At 39.6% G+C, this 23,971-nt stretch overlaps 2 protein-coding genes across 4 annotated transcripts; both read left to right on the top strand.

Annotated features, from left to right (window-relative positions):
• The first annotated feature begins 261 nt into the window (after window positions 1-261).
• Window positions 262-6,876, top strand: LOC105922840 (putative selection and upkeep of intraepithelial T-cells protein 1 homolog). Of its 2 annotated transcripts, none has more exons than XM_036129629.1 (5): window positions 262-394; window positions 2,598-2,954; window positions 5,506-5,719; window positions 6,132-6,196; window positions 6,728-6,876. In XM_036129629.1, the coding sequence occupies exons 1-5, from the start codon at window positions 346-348 to the stop codon at window positions 6,859-6,861; spliced, it is 819 nt and encodes a 272-aa protein (XP_035985522.1). In that variant the 5' UTR covers window positions 262-345; the 3' UTR covers window positions 6,862-6,876. The 2 variants fall into 2 exon arrangements, with proteins under 2 accessions (XP_035985522.1, XP_035985523.1); XM_036129630.1 differs by having other exon boundaries at window positions 5,506-5,711; window positions 6,728-6,863.
• A 4,829-nt stretch (window positions 6,877-11,705) lies between these two features.
• On the top strand, window positions 11,706-23,469 carry LOC118558992 (Fc receptor-like protein 5). Of its 2 annotated transcripts, none has more exons than XM_036129632.1 (5): window positions 11,706-12,409; window positions 14,591-14,857; window positions 20,614-20,859; window positions 21,140-21,283; window positions 22,559-23,469. In XM_036129632.1, the coding sequence occupies exons 1-5, from the start codon at window positions 12,379-12,381 to the stop codon at window positions 22,618-22,620; spliced, it is 750 nt and encodes a 249-aa protein (XP_035985525.1). In that variant the 5' UTR covers window positions 11,706-12,378; the 3' UTR covers window positions 22,621-23,469. The 2 variants fall into 2 exon arrangements, with proteins under 2 accessions (XP_035985525.1, XP_035985524.1); XM_036129631.1 differs by having other exon boundaries at window positions 20,614-20,889; window positions 22,559-23,468.
• Window positions 23,470-23,971: the final 502 nt, after the last annotated feature.

Raw genomic sequence — 23,971 nt, 5'->3', positions numbered from 1 at the left:
CACACACACACACACACACACACACACACACACACACACACACACACACACATATATATATATATATATATATATATATATATATATATATATATATATATATATATATATATATATATATATATATATATATATATATATGTGTGTGTGTGTAACTTCTTTCTGCCACATACAATATGGCGGTGACGTTGACGTACGAACCCGCGCCCCGCTACGCGTCTACGTATCTATGAATCACCCGAGATACTCTGGACGCAACACTAAGGAAGTTGACAGCAGCGAGCGTCAACTTCGATCGCGTCTCCTGAAAGAAAGAGGAGATTAAAGCCGTATAGTCTGCTGGTGATGTATATATTGCATCTTTTCCTGCTGCTCGGTGCGCTCCTAGTCAAAGGTAAATGATACATGTTTTTTATTTTATTTTCCAACCGTTTCGGAGGCGCGTTTTTACTTTTCACCACATAAAGGTGAATAGAAACCATGACCTGGATTCACCACATAAACTAACTACAAGTACATCTACAGTTGACTGTACATGTGTTTTTGTAATAGGTTTAAATAAATCAATCGGTTTTAAAACAAACAAACAAACAAAAAAAGAAACGTCGTAGTTGGAAAAGAAAATGAAAGAAAAAAATGGATTTCACCGGAATGGGGAAGGTATGCACTGAAGTCAACTCAACTCATGAAATGTGCTTCTGAAGTCTCTCCATACGATCATTTTCAAAACAAAACTGGCAAATAAACACTGGACATGAACGTAATGAATAGAAAACAACAATTTAAAGGAAGTGTGAATCTGTTTTTTCTTTGATTTGATAACGCAAGTCAAAAATTATGTATACCTTTCTCAAAAATGAATAGAAAAATCTTGGTTTGGATCAAACAAAACCCTCCTTGCTGTCTACTTGATCTTGAGCTCCCTATTAAACCTGAGTTGGGACACCTGGTTGATCCATTAAAAACGCTTTATACAGTTTTACTTCCAGTCAAAAGGAACATGTCTGTAAAACGAAAAGATTTTCTTAGACCATAATATGATATTCTATGGGTGTGAATAACTCTGAGCTCAGTTGCAATTGTGACAAAAAACACACACAAATGAGTAAATGTGGTAGAAAAATGTTTACAGCGCTATGCTGCATGTATGTTTAAGGCTCTTGTAAAAAGTTTTTCTGAAAGTTGTTTTAGTTCTTGGCTGCATCCGAAAATGATGCCGAAGAGCGTCAGCGGTCACCGGGATAAATGCTGTCCGAATGGAGTAGTGTAGGAAAAAGAGCCTGGATGCTTCCTGCCGTAGTTCCTTTTGCATAGGAACCCCTCAAGGTCCCTTACTGGCGCTAAGGATCTATAAGGCATCCCACAATCCTTTGCGTGATATAACATATAAGCACAACCCACCTCACAGTAATTAACGAAAATGTCCGGAGAGATGAGAGCGCTCACTTTGTAGTTCTGTTATCTGAAGGCCTGGATTTGACTCACATTTGACTCGAGTTTCCGTCACATAATGACGTCAGACTTAAAATCTGTCCAAAATCCACACAGCAGTCCAAAGATCCTCTCCTTCTCATGATAGAGTTCTTATTGTTGACCCCATGATTGGTCGAGGAACAGGAGATTAGAACATTTCAGATATAAAAGCTTGTTGAGAAAGGAGATTTAAAAAAAGACTCATATTCTTGTCATGGCTGTCTTAGCTATGGTGCTACTTGTCAAAAGAAGCAGGTGAAAAGTTTAAAAGACAAATCAGACCTCTAGGGTGGGGCAATAAACCAATATCAATATATATCTCAATAGGCACATGATCAATATCTGTATAAAATATGTCCGATATCAAGTTCAATAATTCCACTTAACTCTGATCCAGGACCAGATGGTATTCTGGGGGATATAAGAAGAGGAAAGGATTAAGACTCAACCACTGCATACTCATACTCTATAAGGCTTTTCTCAACTTGCACAATACCTAAACTGCTAATCTTGTTATCAACTAACATAGAGGTCCTGGAGAACGTTGTGGATATGAAAATTAGACATTAAGTTATTCTGGGCCTGAGTTAAAGAGATTTAAATGCCCAAAAAATAGATTTTGCCTCAGAAAAAACAGATGGCTACATGCAAAACCTCTTGCTTTTGCTGTAAAGAAGGAAATAAACACAACAAATTGAAACCACAACATCTTGGTTACACCTGTAGCCAGTTTGGTGTCCACATAACGAGCAATTGAGAAATTAAACATGTTTAGATTGAACATTATCCAGGCGGAAACCCATACTATTTTGCACCATTTTGGCAAAGCTCTTTAAATCTGGAATTTATTCTTAAAACTGAAAATGCGGGATGCTATTTTAAATTTGGTATATACTTTTGTAGAGTTCTCAGATGAAGATCTGGAGATATAAATGTGCATCGGTCTCAGTTAGTCAGCTTCAAGCGCGTTATTGTTGCTAAAGAGCTCAAGACCCCCATTCACAAACGACTACTTTTATTTTGTTTTCAAATGATCACACAAATAACAGTAAAGGTTAAAATGTGTATTCCAGGAACCCCTACTCTCCCTAATGATGCTGGATTTCCATTCTCCTTTTTTGTAGGTGGTTCTTCTGCACATGCTCAGTCTAATCAGGTTTATGCGTTTGCTGGTGGGAACACCATCCTGCCGTGCATTTTGATACCCCCAGCCAGTGCAGATATCCCGACAGTGGAGTGGTCCAAAGTGGTGGAGGGGCTGAAGCCATCTATCGTCTACTTATACCGTCATGGCTGTGAGACATTCGCAATGAAGGATCCCGACTTTGAGTACCGGACAAGCCTCATCCTGAGAGAGCTGCAAAATGGGAACTTCTCACTAAGGATCTCCAACGTGAAGCTGTCCGATTCGGGGATGTACCAGTGTATGATAATCCAGAATAACGGAACCAAGGAAGAAACTAAAGTGGAGTTGGTTGTGGGTATGTGTCTTTCACTTACTGTTTTCCTAATCCCCTTGGTCTTTAGAACTGCAGGAATGTGAGCTCCCATGAGGAGGATAGGGGCCTGAACGATAAATACTAAGGATGATATTGGCTCTTGGTTCATTGTTCTTGGTGTTTGAAGATGATGACCAGATTTTCTGTGGATTATTTGGCGAAAATGGTAAGTGGGTTTGTCCTCTGGACCTTCAGCAGGGACTGCACTGTGCTGTCCACTCATGGTTTGTGGTTGGGGAACATCATCAGAAGGCGGCGGTGTCGCCCTGCCAGTATAATGAACTCTCCAAACATGTCAGGTATTCGGAAGCTGTGTGTCTAATAGAGGAAGAACATGCCTTTCTATAATTACGCTGCTCAGGGTAGCTGCATGTTGGAGTAGCTCTGCCTTTTCTTTTTATGCTGATAATTATTTTAAGGAACTTCAGTTCCTCCTTTTTAGCGGATCAAGGTTGCTTTAACCGATATTTTTCTAAACTGATGTTAGGTGTTTTTTTTTTTCATTTTTGGGACCTTTATGATGACGCATAACAATAGCAACCAGTTGGTTTTGTACAACTGGGAGCAAGAAGAAGGAAAAGAAGGAGGAAATTTAAGCCATCTCTTCCATTGAATTTTATGGGCAATGAGAGATCTTTGGGAAACAAATTGGATGAACCCCAAGCCTTAACAAGAACCCACCCAGAATATCAGCATGCAGTATTATATTTTTAACTGAAACATAGCTGCAGGGTCATATCCCTGTCACTCTAACAGATTTTCTAACCTTACGTGCCGACAGATTTCAAGAAGAGCTGCAAGAGCAAAGGTGATGCAAGAGCTGCAAGGTGGGGCTTGTTAACAGCAGATGGTTTAATCCATGACATGTCACTGGGAAGTTTTATCTCTGCAGCCCTGATACTGATGTGTTAGCAGTGAGTTTTCTTCTATATTCTTTACCAAGAGGGGTCACCTGTATAATTTTGGCATTCCACCATCAACTGTTGCCGACACTGCATGTGATGTTATCAGCTCAGTTTTGGATAAGCTACAGACACAACATCCGAATGCTTTTCTTGTTTAGAAACATCTTTATCTACAGGCCATTATTGTTGCTTGTGGTTAATACAGAGAAAAGTCTAAATTTTATCGCAATTATAGTTGAGCACAGGCTCCCTCAGCACGGGCTCCCCTCAGGGCTGCTTCCTGAGCCCCCTGCTATTCACCCTGATGACTCACGACTGCGTCCCCAGGTTCACCACCAATCACATCGTGAAGTTTGCAGACGACACAACGGTGGCGGGCCTGATCAGAGACGACAACGACCAGGACTACAGAGAAGAGGTTGAGCAACTGGTGGGCCAGTGCAGAGACAACAGCCTGATCCTGAACGTGGAGAAGACGAAGGAGATCATCGTCGACTTCTGGAAGAACCGGCCTTGCCATGCTCCACTGCTCATCAACAGCTCAGCTGTGGAGATGGTCAGCAGCACCAAGTTCCTGGGGGTGCACATCACGGACAACCTCAGCTGGCCTGTGAACACCACGTCAGTGGTGCAGAGGGCACAGAAGCAACTATACTTCCTGTGGAGGATGAGGAAAGCCCACTTGCCCCCGCCCATCCTCACGACCTTCTACAGAAGCACCATAGAGAGTATTCTGACCAGCTGTCCCTCTGTGTGGTGTGGAGGCTGCAGTGCTTCCGACTGAAAGAACGTGAGGAGAGTGGTGAGGACAGCAGAGAGGATCATCGGGGCTGCTCTTCCCTCCATTAAGGACATTTCATCTCAGCGCTGCGTGTCCCGAGCCCGTAACATCATCAGGGACCCCTCACACCCCCACCATGGACTGTTCTCCTTGCTGCCCTCTGGGAAGAGATTCCGCAACATCCGCTGCAGGTCCACAAGGTTCTGCAAAAGCTTTTTCCCTGTCGCCATCAGACTGTTAAACTGCTGAACTATAAACTGGACTCTGAACCACATTTGGACATTTGCATCATTGTATCTCTATCTAGCATTACAAATGCTGTCAAAGCAGTTCATAAATGCACTCTTGCACAAATGCCCTTTGCACAATCATTCTGCACATACAAATGGTTTTAAAATACGCACCTGTACACTGTGATCGCACACTTCTCTTTCTCCTGCATTGTTTACATTGCAATTGTTTACATTTCAATTGTTTACTTTTAATCACTGCTGCACTTTATACTGTAATTTACAAGCTGTATGCAACGAAATTTCGTTCTGTACGCACTCTGTTTATACAAAATGACAAATAAAGTTGTCTAAGTCTAAGTATATCGCAAAATTGTACAGCCCTAGCTATCAGTGTCTACAGCAACTGCTTTTAAAGAACACATAAACTGAGTCACAAGAATTTAATTTCCCTATGGGACTGATAAATATTTTTTGGATTCAAATTGAATTGTATAAAAGCTATATCAAAACCTAGACACTATGAGTATTGTTGGAATTCACTTTAAAAAGCTTTCAAGAAGTTTCTGGACAGATTTTTAAACACTCTACACTGCAGTAACGGCTTGTCTCCACAGGTTCATCGTCTGAGCCGAAGCTTTCAGTAGTTTCTGCTGATGGCGATGGAGTGACCATTGAGTGTGAAGCCCTGTGCTGGATGCCTGCGCCACAGATGACAATTCTGGATAATGACGGAAAGAGACTGACTGATGAAGAGCCGAAGCAAGAACAAGATCCTAGAGGATGTTACAACACAAGGCAAAATGTCACCCTGCAAAATCCAGTAAGCAGGTCAGTTGACTTTGGAATCTGTTGTTGATCCTGATATTCCTTAAAGGTGCTCGAAGAAACTGTTTGGGAATGTGATCAACAGCTTCCCAGTTATCTTTGTCTATACCGATCACAAGAGGGAGCCGGTGCTCCACCACTATATGTCTCAATGATACCTGGAAAGAAAGAGTTTTATGTTATTAGGTGGAATTATTATTATTTTTTTTACAATTATTAAAAATGTAAACTGGTATTGTCTCCCTTTAAGAATGGAGCCATTGTTGGTTGGATAATGATTTAAATGAAACTAATTTCAATGTGTTTCTGATTTGAAGTGCTGACAGTTTGAATGGAAAACCACTATTGCATTGTAGGCGTCCACACTTGTCCGATTAAGGCGGCTTGTTTTGTAACATGTTATGATTCATCACAGGGTTGTGTGCAAAGTCGAACTGCAGCAGAGAAATCAAAGCAAGATTGCAGATATACTCCTTCCAGGTACAACTCTTGGATAGTTTCTCTATATCTTTCCATCAGAAAGAGCCCTTTTTCCAACTCAGTTAATCAGTGATTTTCTTTACATGGTTCAGAAAGATACCAACCTATTAAAGCATGTCCTTTAAATACGCTAATATTACAATTTCTTTAGTTTATTATTATTTTTTTATTAAATCAACTCTGCTTTTAATAGTTTGTTGCACATACTGAAAGTTTTATCATGGTGAGTGTAAAAAGGTTGTGCTGTCTTTAGCTCCTTTGCTTTTTATTATAATATACAATCAAGCAGGTTATATATATATATATATATATATATATATATATATATATATATATATATATATATATATATATATATATATATATATATATATATATATATACCTGTTTTTTTTTTCATAATTAGATTTGAGATTTTACTGTCTGACATAATGGTGAACAAGAAGGATATACCAACTCTGTAAAAACAAAAAGCATGATTGAAAATATTTTAGTGCTGGTACGTTAACACAACATGTCCTCTCGTTCCAGATTTCTGGAAGAAATCCTACACTACATTAATTATTCTGTCAGTGGCAGTAACAGCTTTAGTTTCCGTCGCAAGTTACAGCTTGTATATTTGGTTGAAGAAGAAACATTCTAAGACTGGTAAGTTGACATTGTAAATAAAAAAAATGGATAAACACACACACACACACTAATAACTAATTAATTTTGTTCTGAACAATATGTGTGATATTACATAAACCAATTAAACAAAGATACAGTTTTATTTAAAATAAAACACAGATACTAATTTATGTATACAGTGTTAGAAACAGAAATATCAATACTGATAACAGGACAAAAGATGAGGGTCAAAGGAACATCCAGGATGATGCTTTATTTTCCACTCTGGTAAAGAGGTTTTCTGTGGTTTGTTTCAAATCAGTTTGATATTTGTTGAATCATTGAAAGACGTTAGTTAGCAGTTAGTAGCATACATTCATACATGGGGATTGTTGGCCTTGTGGTTAGAGCGGCGCTCTTGCACTCAGAGAAGGATGCAAGTACCCGGTTCGATCCTCAGCGCCTGCACTCTGGGTCCCTGGGCATAACCCTTAACCCCTAAACGCTTCCCAGGCGCCGCATAGTGGCAGCCCACTGCTCCCCAAGGGTGATGGGTTAAGATGCAGAGAACAAATTTTCTATATATTGATATATAATATATAAAGATGATATTACTAAAGGGTCACAATTTTGACCCTTAAAATCCTGGGACCAGTAAATCTTTTATATCTATATTACTATCATTTGCTACGTTCAGTTTAATTGAACACTCCTAGAAAAACACATCCAAATACCTGAAGATGTGTATTATATGTTGCTTTGATCTGCACTTTTCAACCACGTGAAATCTTGTTTAATACATCTAAAAGACGAGTCACAAAAGGTCACATTGCTCAGTCTTTTTAGGGCAGGAACTGTTAGAGCATACATGCTTTTCTTTGTTCTTTGCATTGGTATCAGCTAATGCTCATATGCTTTGCAGGTGTAAATCAAGCACAGACGGCCAACGGGTCAGACCAAACCATGAAAAGCAACTCCCCACAAAGCTTGCCCCTTCTCGACAAGCAAAGTGAGGATGATAACACACTAAACAGCAAGATTGAGGAACTGAACAAATAGGTTGATAGTCTACAGCTTCCATCTGGATTCACCATCTCAGGTCAATCCTCTGACCTGAAACTCTGCTTAAGCAGGCAAGGTAAAACAAGTTACTGGAAAACCTAAAACGTCCCCTAGTTTGTCCAAAAACAGGGGCCTAAGACGTCAGAGCCACAGAAAACAAGCAAGCCACATCAAAAGAACAAGACTAAGTGCAGATGTCGTTCGGCTTCTTTAAATTTTCAGCCAGCTGTTACAAAAAAAAAAAAAAATCCACATTAATTCTGTAGCTGATTATTGATTATCTATTATTTGTATTAAGATTATTAACATACTGTTCAATGAGCTTTAGTCCAATTGAGAGCTTTATTGTCAGAAAACCTATATATAACCCAATATATGTGAAGGTGTTAATAATTTACAGTATTGATCTTCTTTGAGGACAGGATATACACTTTATTAAGATAAGATAGTCTTTATTGATCTCACAATGGAGAAATTCACTCGTCACATCGGCTCATACAAGAAGGTGCAGAGTAGGGAAGATGCATTCAGTTATATACAGTGATATTAACTGTAAAATTAACCTAAATCAGTCTCACTCTTCACCCAGGATAGAAGTTCTCTCCATCAATAATGTCTTAGTCACGTTTTTCTCCTTCCAAACCTAGAGGTACAGTCCAGAACTACTTTAGAGTGCAGCCCGTGTTTACTTCCTGGTTCCTAAGCCAATCATATGAGAGTTCCAAGGGTTCCCAGCACAGAGAGCAGCATTTGGTATTTTATGTTAGATAAAGAGCAACAGCCTGCAAACAAGGAAGTAAGTAAGAGAAAGGGACCAGAAGTAGAAGAGAATACAACCTTATATACGCATTTCCTGTGGAAGTAAAAATTCAGTGTAGTTTCACAGCAACAACGCACAACCACTGAGTGGGACTCAACAGAAGGCGTTTTGTATGTGTTCAGATTTTTACCACTACACCTCGTTATTACTTATAGCTCCTTTAGGTATTTATTTTAGTTTACCTTGCTTTTTGGGAAGGGGGGAGCACAGCTCTGTGGGGTTGTCATCCAACAGTCATCCAACGCTATTTATAGCTGGAAAATGTTTATACTATAGATGGATACATGTATATTTATATTTATTTTTACACTACAATGTCTTGAAAAGTGAAGTCTGACAGCTTTTTTTACACACAAGCTTGAGAAAAACAAAAAGCATTATTGCCATTGTGTTACGGCATTACTTAAAGTCGTGCGTATATCCAGGGCTGAATCTGGTTCTCCAACATTGGTGATACAGTTGAGCCACAAGCTAAATATTGAAGGTCAGGTTATATCCATTAAGGTTCAACATTAAGATTACGCTAGCAGGGTATTAAGAAATCTTTAAAATCTCCACCATCGCCCAGCTATCACTCAAGATAGACACTAATCCTTGTGCCTGCAAGAATAAGCGAGAATAGCCGACGGATGGTTTAAAAGGCTGTTTGCTACTTTTAGTCAACTGAAATGGACGCTTATCTGATTATCACTGTTTGAAAAAAGTTTACTCATTTTAAATTGTTGATTTTTAATTTAAAGAATGTATTGATGTATTTCATTGAATTGATATTGTTTCTGAATGTATGTGATCCTATGTGTCAATTTGTTCAGGCACTGTTCTTATACTAAAGGTGTTCTCTCAGGTATTTTTTAATTTTTTTTGTAAATGAACTGAAACAAAAAAAGTAAATAAAATCGTCCATATCCAAAATAAACATGCATGTGGTCAAAATTGGATTTCAAAAGTCTATGTACATTGACCATGATCCTTGGTATGATGAATTTCCGTTTTTGTTGGTCCGGTCATAAATGGTTCTACACATTTATTGTGTTCCTGTTGAGCTTTCTGTTCTGTTCACTTTTCGCTGCATTTTCATTTAGTTTTCTTTTTGTCTTTTTATTTATTTATTTTTGATTTGTTTTAGGTCATATTTTGGTTGGTCCCATTCTGTTTCCTGGACCTCAAACTTTATAATTTATAGAGGGCCATAGCACATAGCACCCCCCCCCCCCCCCCCCCCCCCCCCCCTCAGCAGCCTGAATATCACTGTGATGTTTAGCAGAAGCCCCGCCCCTTGGGGATGATTTCAGTGAAGTTGAAAATCCCCCCAGGCGTTCCCATGCGCAATCACGGTGAGAGGTAACTGTAGTTGAGGAACAGATGTAGTTGAAGTAACTGGTTAGTCTTTTTCTTTTCATATTTTGGACACAGCAATTCATTTCTATGGGCTCTGGGTGGGCTTGCCCCAACATGATTTCGTCACACGCACTGTCGCACGCTTAGCCGACACGTACAGCGTGCGCACACGTTTGTAAAATGCGATCTGATTGGTTTCCATGATGATAGCAATATACTGTAGACCGCCCTAACAGTGATTTGAAGGCGAAATAGTAGATAATTGTATGTTTTATGGCGACAGTGTAAACATTCTATTGTGGAACCAAATGTATTTGAGAATTTAACTTATTTGCTGTACAAAACTACTGTACAGTATGCATAATTCATATGTTCTGTTGCCATCTAGTGGCTGAACAAGAAATCACATTAAACATTGATATGTTACAGTGTCAGGTTAGTTATCTGACTTTTATTTACTTTTATTTTACCAATTAAACGGGTCATCTTAGCATTTATCATAACATTTACCACACCTGGGAAATTTGTCACAATTTTTTACTTCCCCTGACCCTGGGTTCACAAAGACTCAATCATCAAAGTATTTCTCTCTCCTTTCTAGTTGATGTGGTAATTCTCTGGGGTGATGCAGCATCATTAAGAGCCCTCTTCCGTTGTTCATCAGAGGATAATGCCTATGGCCTAGTCCACACGTAGCAGTATATCTGGGAAAGCTAAAACATTTTTGTGGGTTTAGGCATTTCATCCACACGAAAACTCAGTTTTCCATCACTAAGATTTCTGATAACCCCATCCAAATTGGCGATTTTTAAAAACACTGTTTTTGAGTCTACGTGTGTAAATGACTGAATCGAGTGTTGGGGCCCGGCGCATTGCAGTCTGCGCCAAAAAAATGCAGCACTGACATCATATGTTTAACCATTGTCATAGATTTGGCCGCGCAGTGCAGGTAAAAAACTAATGCTATCAAAGAGGTGCTGATTTTTTACTTTGTTGTGATTGGCTGCTCACAATTATGTATCTAATCAATGTAAAGCTGGAAAAATTCACTGCAACAAAATCAGTGGCATACGCAGTTGTTGTTTTTTCCAGCCTGGGCAACCACAGCGTTTCCTGTCTTCACCTTAGCACGCATTGTGTGGATTGCTGCATGGCTCAAACTGCAACATTTGACAGAGAAGACAGAATGTAATCAGTGTACCAGGGGTCAGGCTCTCAGTCCTGCTTCCCTCTGAAATTTACTCTGCAAACCAACCAAATGACAGTAGTTAACCTCTGTAGTATTTAAGTTCCCTCTGGCTTGTTTTAACTCGGGGGGGGGGGGGGGGGGTTAAAACAAGCCAGAGGGCTTGTAACAGCTTTTATGTCTTATGTTTACCTCTGGCTTCTTGTGAGTTTTTATCCCATCTTTTATCTTTTTTTTTTTACTTTGAAGTAGGTAAGTCTGGACTTTTCATTTTGATAGAATTGCTCATTTATCGTTAAACTGCTAAATTTGTTGCTAATGTTAGTCTTCAAACAACACAAAATATAGTATGTCAGGCTATTCAAAATGGTTATCCCTACCGTTTATTGAAAATGACTAAATATAACGCCAACTGGGAACTTGGGTCCTTGATTTGAGCAGGTAAATAAGATTATCTCCCAACGGAATGAGTATTTTGCCTTTAACCAATGAACAACTCATCTCCATCATCTTATTTCAAGTGCAATATATCTAATAATCTTGTTTTAGAGGTCAAAACACTTACACACACACACAGACAATCCAAGCTGGAGCCCAACTTTCAGCCTACCTGCATTGCACATTTTGTTGCATGTATTTATATAGTATGGAGTGAAATTTATTGGTAGGACCCAGATGGTTACCTTTTCCACTTGGTGCTCACTTACTGTACTGCCAATTATTGATCTGCATCTAACATTCAGGAATAATTACCACTGAACCATTGTGTATCCCATAGATAATCCCATTGGCTCCTATTGTCAGCCTGCATCTGTCCCCAGTAAAAGGTTATCTGGGCAGCTGTTGTTGCCTTCTCATTCTTCAGCCTTGACAAATTCTGCTTTTAATCAATGTTTTAAAATCACAAATGCAATATAAACTAAGCCAGGAGATGTTTTTATAGTGAAATGGTTTTATAATGTGACTGCGCTTCTGTACACGTGAATAAAAGCTTCTGTTAAAGAAGCTGTTTGCTAACACTTCACTAGTTTTGTGATTCTGTACTTTATCTTTAGAGAAGCAACACATGAATCTAACAACTCTGACAACTTACACCAGCCTCTGCAGCTTTTCAAAAAGGAAGTGGAAAGATCAGAGTGTTTTTCAGTCAGTCGATGGACAGACAGGATGCTGGTAACACCGTTCTGCCTTATGTTGAGTGAGTACTAACACTGCTATGTCTTTTCAAAACTAATAAAACTTAAGTAATAAGTAATAAAACCTTACATGGCTTGTTTCAATTTGACAAATGACTGGATCATTGAATGTTCTTGATTGCTGGTAGGATTAGAATTTGACAGTTCCTTCTTGTTTTATTGTTAATTTTCTTTCATCAGAGCATAATCTCTCACCATGTCCTGAAATTAGATTTTTTCTATTGATCAAACTCTTTAAAAATATTTTGCCCACATAGTTTTATTTTTTTATTTGCTTTCTGTATTGGGTTTATTTTCTAGAGCACTCTCACACCTTCTGTGCTACTTCCTCTTTTATTTTTCCTGTTTCAGCTCCTCCAACTGCTCCTCATCAACTCTTTATTCATATCAGTTTCTATAATATCTTGAATTGTTGTATCCTCTATTCTTTATTTTTAATGCAACCTTGTAAATATAAATTAATTTTATTCCTCTTATTGCTTTCCCTTAATTACTCATCAGTAATCCCTGCTATCGACTTCAACTACTGCACTACAGTCCTGTCACCTTCAGAAGTTTTCTGATGACTTAGCAATTGTTGGCTGCATTGAAGGGGTGATGAGAGTGAATATACTGTAGATCTGTGGTGGAGAACTTTGTCGCTTGGAGTGAGCTGAACCACCTGCAGCTCAACGTGACAAAGACTAAGGAGCTAATAGTGGATCTGAGGAGGGCAAAAACACCTGTGACCCCTGTTTCCATCCAGGGGGTCCCTGTAGACACTGTGGAGGAGTATAAGTACTAAGAGACACCTGTGAGGCCCGTTTAACGGCCCCCCCTTCTCGTCTCACCCGTTCGGAGATTTGGCACAGAGAGAAAAAAGGCAGTGAATTCAGAGGCAAAAACAAAAGTTAAACATATATTTACTACAATTTGGAATTCCAAAGTGGGAGACACTTACACGTTTATCACAGCATCAAATACCTTAAGTTCTCTGCCTGTGTCTGAAGCTTGTCTCAACACATACACGTTGTCCCCCCCCCTTTTAACACAGACAGTCCAAGCGGGGCTGGACCTACATGAGACATTCAGTCTGCTTCTGTTTCCTAACCTTTGACTTTTAGATATAATCTATCTCCTAGCTTGGTTCCTGGGAGTTTGACTGCAACAACATACACCCTCATGCAAACATTTTAACAGCGTTATCACTTACAAGACTGTCATATGGCCTTGGTGCCTCCTGCTCCTGGTATCTATCTGAAGTTTGCATGCACCCTTTGTTTTCACACACATCCATTTCTTTAGTTTACTGGGTTAAAGTTAACATCTGTATTACTTTAAGCTACACTATTATATATGTGATTATATTTCCATAACAATACCTTGGAGTGTACTTTAACAATAAGCTTGACTGGACCAGAAACACAGAGGCGGTCCACAAAAAGGGTCAAAGCCGACTCTTCTTCCTTAGGAGGCTGAGGTCCTTTAACATCTGTGGGACGATGCTGAGAATGTTTTATGAGTCTGTTGTTGCCAGTATGATCTTCTTTGCTGTCACATGCTGGGGCAGTGGGCTGAGGGTCGCTGACAACAACAGACTGAACAAAGTGATCAGGAGGGCGAGGGATGTTGTGGGGGAGGAGCTGGACACTCTGACGGCAGTGGCAGAGAGGAGGATGCTGTCCAGGCTACAGTCCATCTTAGACAATGTCTCACAGCCTCTCCATGACACACTGACCCAGCAGATGAGCTCTTTTAGCAGAAGGCTCCTCTTACCCAGATGCACCACGGAACACCACAGGAAATCATTCCCGCCTGTGGCTATCAATCTCTACAACGCCTCCCTCAGTTATCCTAACACCCCCCCTCTGTAACTGTCATTTATGCATTATCTGCACTGCTCTTGCACAAGTCACCATCACTTCACTTGGATCCTCAAGGTGAAGTGATATGACTATTGTGAGATGGTATTACTTGTGTGGAATGTTATAAAAAAAATATATATATATAACAATTTGTGTATTCTGGAGCATGTAACAAAAGTAATTTCCCCTGGGATCATTAAAGTATGTCTGAATCTGAATCTGTATTTTTGCTAAATTGTTTGTGAGTTTGTCAGTGATTAACTACCTGTTTCTTCACCCAGTTTCCCATAAAATTCATTGCCTCCTTGTTCCCTTTGAACTGTCCTATCCTCCTCTCAGCCTGTCTTCAGGTCCGCCCTGACCGCTCCCAGTTCTTCCGCTACGACTCCATCTTCCTCACATGTGATGATCCTCTGAACTCCACCGGCTGGAAGGTGAAGAGGCGAACTCCAGACAGCGGGGTCAGGCCCTGCTCCTCAGGCTGGGGCTCCGCTTCCTCTGGCTCCACCTGCATCATCGGAAACACCTACCCAACGGACACGGGGGTGTACTGGTGCGAGTCAGATAGAGGAGAGAGAAGCAATGAGGTCAACATCACCATAACTGGTACAGCTGATACATATTGTTCAAATCAGTATGCATGAAACATTTCAAACTCCACTCCACAAAAGTTAACTAAAGCAGAGCTCATGAAAAGATCCTCCCAAAACAAGGCCCAGTTTCCATGGGACACATTTCCAACAACATCCATCCATCCATCCATTTTCCAAACCGCCTAATCCCTCATGGGGTCACGGGGGTTGCTGGTGCCTATCTCCAGCGTTCACTGGGCGAGAGGCGGGGTACACCCTGGACAGGTCGCCAGTCTGTCGCAGGGCAACACAGAGAGACAAACAGGACAAACAACCTTTCATGCACACACTCACACCTAAGGACAATTTGGAGAAGCCAATTAACCTAACAGTCATGTTTTTGGACTGTGGGAGGAAGCCGGAGTACCCGGAGAGAACCCACGCATGCACAGGGAGAACATGCAAACTCCATGCAGAAAGACCCAGGGGTGTACTTGAACCCAGGACCTTCTTGCTGCAAGGCAACAACGCTACCCACTGCGCCACTGTGCAGCCACATTTCCAACAACATATCCTACACAAACTGCTTTAAAATTAAAAAGGCAACTAAAATGAATATATGTAGGAAAGAAATTGCATGATAATGATGCAATGAAATACAAAAAACAAGAAAAAAAGAAAAAAACACAACAGTCTGTTAAAACAAAACTGCTTAGACCAACATGCGCTCAAAATGTGTCTTCAGCAGAGATATAAACTGTTTCAGTGTTTGGGGAGATCTAATTTTTAGAGGCAGACAGTCTCAAAGTGTTATTACGTCATTATGAGTCACTTCCTGTTTTCTGTTGCTGTGGTGAGGATTGTGGTTTGGTGTTCCAGATTCTCGGTTTTATGTTAAATCTATTTGCTGTGACATTTCTCTGTTTGTAACACATAACCACATTACACACATTTTTTATTACTACACTTCATGTTTGGGACTTCTCGTGTTTCACACTTTTTGCTTTTCTTGGCGTGGTAAGAGGTCGTTAGCCTAGCTTAAGCCTAGCCTAGCTTTAGCCTTACAATGGCTTTCTCCCCTACCCTACCATCCCCTTCTCCGGCTCTGTCTAAGTCTCCTGCTCTCTGTGTCTGATTTTTAGTTATTCCTCTTTAGTGATAACGGTACATGTAATGAATGTAGTATTTTTGTAGCTTTAGGAGGAAGGGTATCATAATTGGAGACCTGGCTCTGTGCTGTTGAAAAACCAGCAGATAGCCACCCCTTAGCTAGCATGGAGCCACAGAGATTAACTTCAAGTAGTGGTCCTCCAGCAGTACCCAAGGAGCCGGGTAACCAGGCCAGCTGGGCGACAATACGCAGGATGCATAGCTCTAGATTCCAGCCCCAAGTTCACCACTGACCCATCTGCGTTTCTAACAGATTTTCCCCACTCAGCGACACACCCCCTGAGAAGCCGACTCTGGTGATTGGCAGCTCCATAGTCAGAAACGTGGCACTAGAGACACCAGGGACTGTAGTCAAATGCCTGCCAGGGACCAGAATGGGCAACATCAAATCCTACCTGAAACTGCTAGCTAAGGATAAGCGTAAATACAGTAAGATTTTTATTCAGGCTTGTGGTAGTGACACCCGGTTACGCCAATCAGAGGTCATTAAAGTTAGTGTTGCTTCGGTGTGTAAGTTTGCTAAAACAATGTCGGACTTCGTAATTTTCTCAGGTCCCTTGCCTGATCTGACCAGTGATGATATGTTCAGCCGCATGTCATCATTCAACTGCTGGTTGTCTAGGTGGTGTCCTGAAACAAATAAAAAACTGATCTAAATGGAGCAAATCATAAAAATCTTATAAAAATCAATACAACTAGACTTGAACCAAAAAGTAAAACAATTAAATGTGGCTTATTAAATATAAGGTCTCTCCCTCCAAAGAGTTTGTTAGTTAATAAATTAATTTCTGATAATCAAATAGATTTATTTTTCTTTAACAGAAACCTGGCTACCAGAGGACTATGTTAGTATAAATGAGTCAACTCCCTCCAATTATTTAAATTTCCACATTCCCAGAACTGCAGGAAGAGGAGGAGGAGTAGCAACCATCTTTCAATCTGATTTATTAATTAGTCCCAGGTCAATTAATAACTATAATTATTTTGAACGTTTAACCCTTAGCTTCCCTCATCCAAACTGCAAAGTAATAAAACATCTTCTCTTTGTCTTTTTGTATAGTCCACCAGGCCCTTACTCTCAGTTTGTGGATCTGTTCTCAGACTTGTTATCTGATTTGGTGTTAAACACTGACAAGTTTATCATAGTGGGGGATTTTAACATTCATGTAGTGTAGCCTTTAAAAATATCCTAGATTCAATTGATTTTGCTCAAAATGTGCATAAACCGACGCACTCTTGCCTTCGTACTTTAGACCTGGTGCTGACATATAGCATTGATTGAGAAGAATTAACAGTATCTCTTCACAACCCTGTCCTATCTGACCATTTTTTAAAAACCTTTGAGTTCAATTTAACTGAGTTCTCCACTCCCAAAAGACGGGGGGACAAATTGATGCCATTGTTGATGGTGTCACTTCCTCATTAGACAATGTATTAGACAATGTAGCCCCCTTGAAAAATAAGGCAATTATTCACAGGAAGCTGGCTCCCTGGTTTCGTTTAGAGCTGTGTTCTTTCAAGTTCAATGTTAGGAAATTGGAGAGAAAATGGTGTTCTACACATTTAGATGAATCCTATCTAATCTGGAAAAACAATCTACTGTTGTATAAAAATACCCTTCGCAGAGTTAGAGCAGCATATTTTTCATCATTAATTGAGGATAATAAAAATAATCCTCGACTTCTCTTCAGTACAGTTGCCAAATTTACCCAGAATCATAGCTCTGTTGATCCATCCATTCCCTTAGCTCTTAGAAGTAATGATTGTATGGGATTCTTCATAACTAAAATTGATTCTATTAAAAATAAAATAATTGGCATCCTCCTAAATATGATTACCTCGTCCTCAGCAAGTGAGGCAGCATTGGAAGAATCTTTAGAACTTGATCGGTGTTCGAACTGTTTAGCTATCTAAAATTTTTGCTTCATCTAAATCTTCTACTTGTATGTTAGACCCAATCCCAACATAGTTATTTAAGGAGGTATTCCCTTTGATCAATGCCCTTATTTTAGACATGATTAATCTATCCTTAGTAAACAGATATTTTAAAGTAGCTGTTATTAAACATTTACTTAAGAAACCCTCTCTTGATCAAGATGACTTAATAAAATACAGACCTATATCTAATCTTCTTTTTCTATCTAAAATTCTTGAGAAAGCAATTGCTAATCAAATATGTAAACGTTTAAAAATAAATGACTTATTTGAAGAGTTTCAGTCAGGCTTCGGTCCTCACCATAGCACCGAAAAATCTCTGGTGAAGGTCACTAATGATATTTGCATGGCCTCAGATAATGGACTTGTGTCTGTACTTGTCCTGTTATATCTCTGTGCTGCATTTGATACAGTTGATCACAATATTATCCTAGAAAGACTTGAACATACTGTAGGGATTAAGGGGAAAGCATAGACCATAACGGCAAACTTTTTTTTTGTCAGCGTTAATCATGCATCAAAACACACACACCAATCCTAATGGGTTTTTTTCCCGCCGCGCTCTCCGGATTGTGTTTCTTTTACCCTCGGCGCTTTCCGTAGTTTCAAGAGTGCTATAGACTGTAGCAAAACAGACCCGCGCTCACTGTTGATAAGACTGCTTATTTCATGTGACTTTGAGCTTCTTTTTTCTAAAGTCGCTTGTAAATTTCATCAGTCGCTGGTTGCGGGTTTTTTGGGCATGTTTCTGAAAATTAAATCGCTAATTTGGGCTCTAAACTAAGTGACGAAACAGGGGTTATTAAGAGACCTGCTTGCACAAAATATCCCTCCACCATAGGAGCCGAGGGAATAAAGGCAGAGGGAGCAACTCTGCCCATATTTTTTGCAGTTTAAAGTTGCAATAACCGGTGATAACTGCTGAAAGTAGATTACGCGGTGCAGATCATCATTTTGAGCAGAGATTGGTTCTGAAGATGAGTTTTTACACGCTGATAACATTGTCGAAACCCAACCCATAAACCATACTGTAATGCTTATTAATTTGTTATCTTTGTATTTGACAAATTAAGTGCCAAACGAAGTACATGGAATTACTAAACAGTTGCTAAACAGTCTCTTTCAAGGGTATTAAGCTCCTGCCCAGTTGCAAGCACAGTGTAAGACTCAGTGTTTTTGGGAATGACTTTGAAATTTAAAACCTTTTTCTAGGCTTAAACTGTATAAACGTGGCATTAAACAGCAAGCAAAAATATTCAAAGAAGTTATTGTTGTTGGTATGAAAGCTCAGAATCAGATGTGTGTGAGACAGTGAAAAAATTAACAACAAAACTTATGACTATATTGAAATGTAAAATTTGTATTAATTTATATGTATATGCATAATACCATGTCTATCTTTGTTTAAGAGGTGAATATATAAAAATATAAAAAAAATATATTGGCATTAAAACAGGTATTTATTTACACATTTGTTTACACAATGTGTAAACATCAGGGCGTCATGATTAGTAAAATTATCAGACAGCATGGGATTATCCATAAATCCTGATGAATCCAATCAATCACATCGACTGCAGTCAATTTCTTGATGACATCAAAAGCTGGATGACTTTAAACTTACTGCTTTTTAATTCTGAGAAGACACAAGCTGTAATCTTTGGACGATAGTCTTTAAAACCTTGATGTTATTTTCAACCAAGCCATGTCATTTACTTTCCATATGGAACAGGTTTCAAGGGTTAAAACTTTCCTTTTTGACAAAGCTTATAGTTACAGTGGCTTAGTTTACCCTGAGCTATCTCTATAGTTATGCTGCTACAGGCTTAGCCTGCTGGAGGACATCAGGGTCTATTTTTCTCACTCTGTTCTCCTACTGTTCTCCAATTTGCATTCCTTGTTGTTATTTCAGGTTTTAACTTTCTGTTCTGTTATTTTTCGTTATAGTAGGTACACCTGGTCTGGTGTTCTGTTAGCTGTGACACAATCCAGGGGAGACAGATCATCCACTATTACCATCTAACATAGAAAGGATTCCTGGATCAACGTGTGCTTCTGTGCTTTCTGTGTCTCTGCTCTGTCTTCTCTAACCCCCAGTGGGTCGAGGCAGATGACCGTTCACACTGAACCTGGGTCTGGTTCTGCTGGAGGTTCTCCTCCCTGTTAAAGGGGAGTTTTCCTCTCCACTGTCACTTCATGCATGCTCAGTATGAGCGATTGCTGCAAAGCCATCAACAATTCAGATGACTGTCCACTGTGGCTCTAGGAGGAGTGAATGCTGCTTGTCAAGACTCTATGCAATCTGCTAGGTTTCCTTAGAGAGGAAACTTTTTGATCAATCTGTCTGGAGGATTTGATTGAATCTGACTTTGTAAAGTGCCTTAAGATGACGTGTTGTGAATAGAATTGAACTGAGTTGAGTTCTAAACATCAGTTCTTCCTGAAGTAATAATAGGAGCGTAGATAAGTAACTCAGTAACATTTTAAATTGGATCCTGTAAGTAGCAGGACAGTAACAAAACATTTGGTCTTTTTTATGTTTTTACATAGTTTGCTACGGTGTCTGAGATGTACAAATACATAATCTTTTGCAAACATAAAAAATGACACAGCTTGGTGTCAATGTTCCCTGTAATTCCTGTAATAAAGGCTCAAAATACTAAAACATAGTTTATTTTTCCAAAGATCGCGCAGTAATTCTGGAGAGTCCTGCCATGCCGGTGTCAGAAGGAGCTGCTGTGGTTCTTTACTGTAAAGCTCAGACAAACCGTTCCCAGCACAAATACAACTTCTTTAAAGACGGCCGCATCATCAGGAGCAACTGCTCAGGAGAGATGACCATTCTCAGGGCTTCCCGATCCGACGAGGGACTCTACACCTGCAGCGCCTCAGGGCTTGGAGAATCAGAAGGAAGCTGGCTGACAGTATTAGGTGATGGAAATGATCAACAGATTCAGCTCGGTGAGGAGAATCTTTATACTCATATTATGTTTGATAAATGGCAGGTAGTCCAACAATAGCATTAGAGCACCATCTTCATTTCCTGGCTTCTAAATACATCTACATGTTGTTTAAAGTCAGAGAAAATATTATATATAATATATATCTGTTATATAAAAATATTATATTCTATTACATTGAATATATTTTAGTACAGGAACAGACATTAAAATGTAAATGTATTTCTTAAATCGTTCTTATTTATCTACAGCACCTCTGCCAGTGCCATCTTCAGCCCCGCCCACAGCCTCGGTTTCCTTCACTGCTTCCAGACTTGTGTGCCACCTGATAGTGGGAATACCTTACCTGTTGTCCACCATCTTACTTGGACTCATTTACAGGGACAGGAAAAGAGGTAAAGCTACCCTCCTGAGGGTCTATGCAGTATATCTGGATTAAATGTTTTTAAATGGGAAGCTTTAGAATTTGGGAAATCAAAAAGAAGTTAGACTGAGGAAAAAAATCAGCTCTCATGAGGAAAATTGTAGTTTTCAAAAAGTGATGACATTAACTAGAATAACTGTATGAATGACACAGCATTTTAACAGTTTGGATATGTCAGGATTTGTTTACGGATGAACCCAGAACCACAACACAGGGGACTAAAATAGAGAGCTTTTATTGAAGGGTTGAAGGGATGATGGATGACTTGACCAGAGAGGCAGGACTGCACAGGAACAGGGGTGTAGGTGATGGCAGGAGCTGACGGCCCGGAAAGAGAGTTTTCGGAGCCAGAGACAGGTAGCAGAGTCCTTAGTTCGGCAGAGCGCTAGTCAGAGCACAGCAGCAGGCCCCTTCAGTATGGCAGAGAGTAACCAGAGCAAAGCAGCAGGACAAACCTTTAAGGAGAAGCAGAGGTAGCAAGGTTCCAAAGACTAGCAGGGAGACAAGCATGGAGAAGGTGTATGTTTTGATGACGGACCGGCGGGGAAATGAGAACAGAGGGAGACTTAAATAGGGGAACTGGCAGGTGAAATGAGTCTGACTGATTGATTGATAAATTACCAACAGGTGTGACTGACTGTAAGGGGAGTGAAGTGAAGGCTGAGTGAGAAGGGGAGGAGGAAACTGAAAACTAACAATAAATAAGGTCAAATCATAACTAAAACCCAAACGAGGAAGGAAAAATGAAAACTAATGTTAAACAGAAGCCAAACCATGACAGGATATTATTTACACAGTTTTCTGCATTAATATCTTTAAGACACATAACAACCGTCAGGAGGATTAAACTAACCCTAATTTCACATGAATTTTCATTTCCGCCCATCCATTTTCAGACACGCTTATCCCTCATGGGATCGCAAGGGGTGCTGCTGGCTATCTTCAGCATTCAATGGGCGAGAGGCGGGGATAAATTTTGATTTATAAACTTTAAATTATGTTGTTTTTTTTTTTTTACCTATTTTCAGTTGCTTTTATGAGAGGCATACATGAATAAATGAAGTTACAGTAATGGGGAACACCTTTCTGATGAGGTCTTTAACACTTTATAAAAAAAATATTGTTGGATGAGAAAAAGCTTCATATTTAACAGGTGCAGACTACTTTTTTCCTACAAAGTACATCATTTTCTGTGGAACCATGTGGAAACTGGGCTTAATGCCACTGAAAATCTTTTTTCTCACAGCTGCTCGGATATTTGCAGAAAAGAGGAAAAATCTTGACGTTTTCATGGAAAGGATCGTGTGACTCATCTGCAACACCCGTTGAGCTCAGAGAATGCTCAACCACACGAACCCAGCGAAACGCTTCTAGAATCAAAAGAAGCGTCAGGATTTCTTTCCACAGAGGGACCTTTGTTTTTTTTTTACATTGAGTTCAGATACATAACTCGTGTTAACTGTGAAGAGGAAGTAAAGAAGACGCCCGTGTGGGTTTGTTTCAAATAACATGTATGTGGTTTAAGCTGCTATCATCAGCTTTTTCTCCAGCCCTAGCTTTCGCACCTCTGTAGGTCAGCTGTGGTTGGTTTACAGGAAATAGAGTGCGTGTTGTTTCTCAGAAGAGGGGGTACTGAGCTACATTTTTATCCATAAATAAGCAGAAATTGGGTTTAAACCCATCATAACTGAAAGAAGGACGCACCTACCCTTTCTACACAGAATGAAATGAAATGAGGTTTGAACATCTTTGTTTTATTTTAACGTAAAACAGTTCACATTACAACTCCAGTAATTGGTGAATGAGGTTTTTTTTTTTTCTACTGTGTTCTGGTACTCAGACAAAACCTGCTTAAATTTACTCAGGACATCATCTTATCCCTGTTTTTATTGCTGTTGGAAGTTAGTCTTGTTTCTGATGATTAAACAGGACGTCAAAACTCACATGATTATAAAGTTAAACTCTAATTAATTGATGAATTGTTGGATCAAGGAAGATAGAAAAGCTAAAATGTAGGACGAAAATGTGATTAGGGTTTACTGATAATTGTATGTATGTATGATTAAAAAACGTAGCACACGACCTGCCGTCAGTGTAAACCGAGGAAAAAAAATCCTAAATAATTTTTAGACCACTGCTGTAAATATTGTGTTACAAATAAAAAATATTCTTTCCTGAACAGATTACTTGCCTTTATATAACCCTCTCCCTATCATCCTCTGTCACACCAAACATCTGAATATCCGTGTTCAATACCTCCTCCATGGATTTTCTCTGCAGTTCTCTTTTTTGGGGTGGGGGGGGGGGACTCAGTGTTTCCAATCCGTTAATAGGAGCAGATCATGTTAAGACTCCTTCTCTCACCCCTGCAGCGATCTTCCTGTCACAGATTCATAAAACCCTTCTCCGCCCATCCACCCTTTTTGCACTCTGCTGCCTGTTGCTTTAGGTGGTTGATCGAGGGTATTTAAACTCATCTACCATCATGACTTCTACTCCTTGCAGCGTCATTGTTCCACCTGTCTCTTATTCACACACTTCTGCGTTCAATTGTATTTTCTTTACACGTATCTTAGGTTTAACTGGAGAATTCACTGAATAAACCCAAAAAAGGTCATAAGCTGTTTTCACAATGACGATGTATGGTACCATGATGTTA

Source organism: Fundulus heteroclitus, unplaced genomic scaffold (assembly GCF_011125445.2).
Source record: "Fundulus heteroclitus isolate FHET01 unplaced genomic scaffold, MU-UCD_Fhet_4.1 scaffold_195, whole genome shotgun sequence".
NCBI classification, from domain to species: Eukaryota; Metazoa; Chordata; class Actinopteri; order Cyprinodontiformes; family Fundulidae; genus Fundulus; species Fundulus heteroclitus.
Note: the sequence above shows the minus strand (reverse complement) of the source record. Positions and strands in the feature narration are given on the sequence as shown.

Bases quoted from the DNA above. Each gene is read 5' to 3' on its own strand.
- LOC105922840 (XM_036129629.1), top strand. From the start codon at position 346: ATGTATATATTGCATCTTTTCCTGCTGCTCGGTGCGCTCCTAGTCAAA. The intron at 5,720-6,131 runs GTCAGTTGACTT...GATTCATCACAG, and splicing joins CTGCAAAATCCAGTAAGCAG to GGTTGTGTGCAAAGTCGAAC. The intron at 6,197-6,727 runs GTACAACTCTTG...CTCTCGTTCCAG, and splicing joins TGCAGATATACTCCTTCCAG to ATTTCTGGAAGAAATCCTAC.
- LOC118558992 (XM_036129631.1), top strand. From the start codon at position 12,379: ATGCTGGTAACACCGTTCTGCCTTATGTTGA. The intron at 12,410-14,590 runs GTGAGTACTAAC...TCCTCCTCTCAG, and splicing joins ACCGTTCTGCCTTATGTTGA to CCTGTCTTCAGGTCCGCCCT. The intron at 14,858-20,613 runs GTACAGCTGATA...ATTTTTCCAAAG, and splicing joins GGTCAACATCACCATAACTG to ATCGCGCAGTAATTCTGGAG.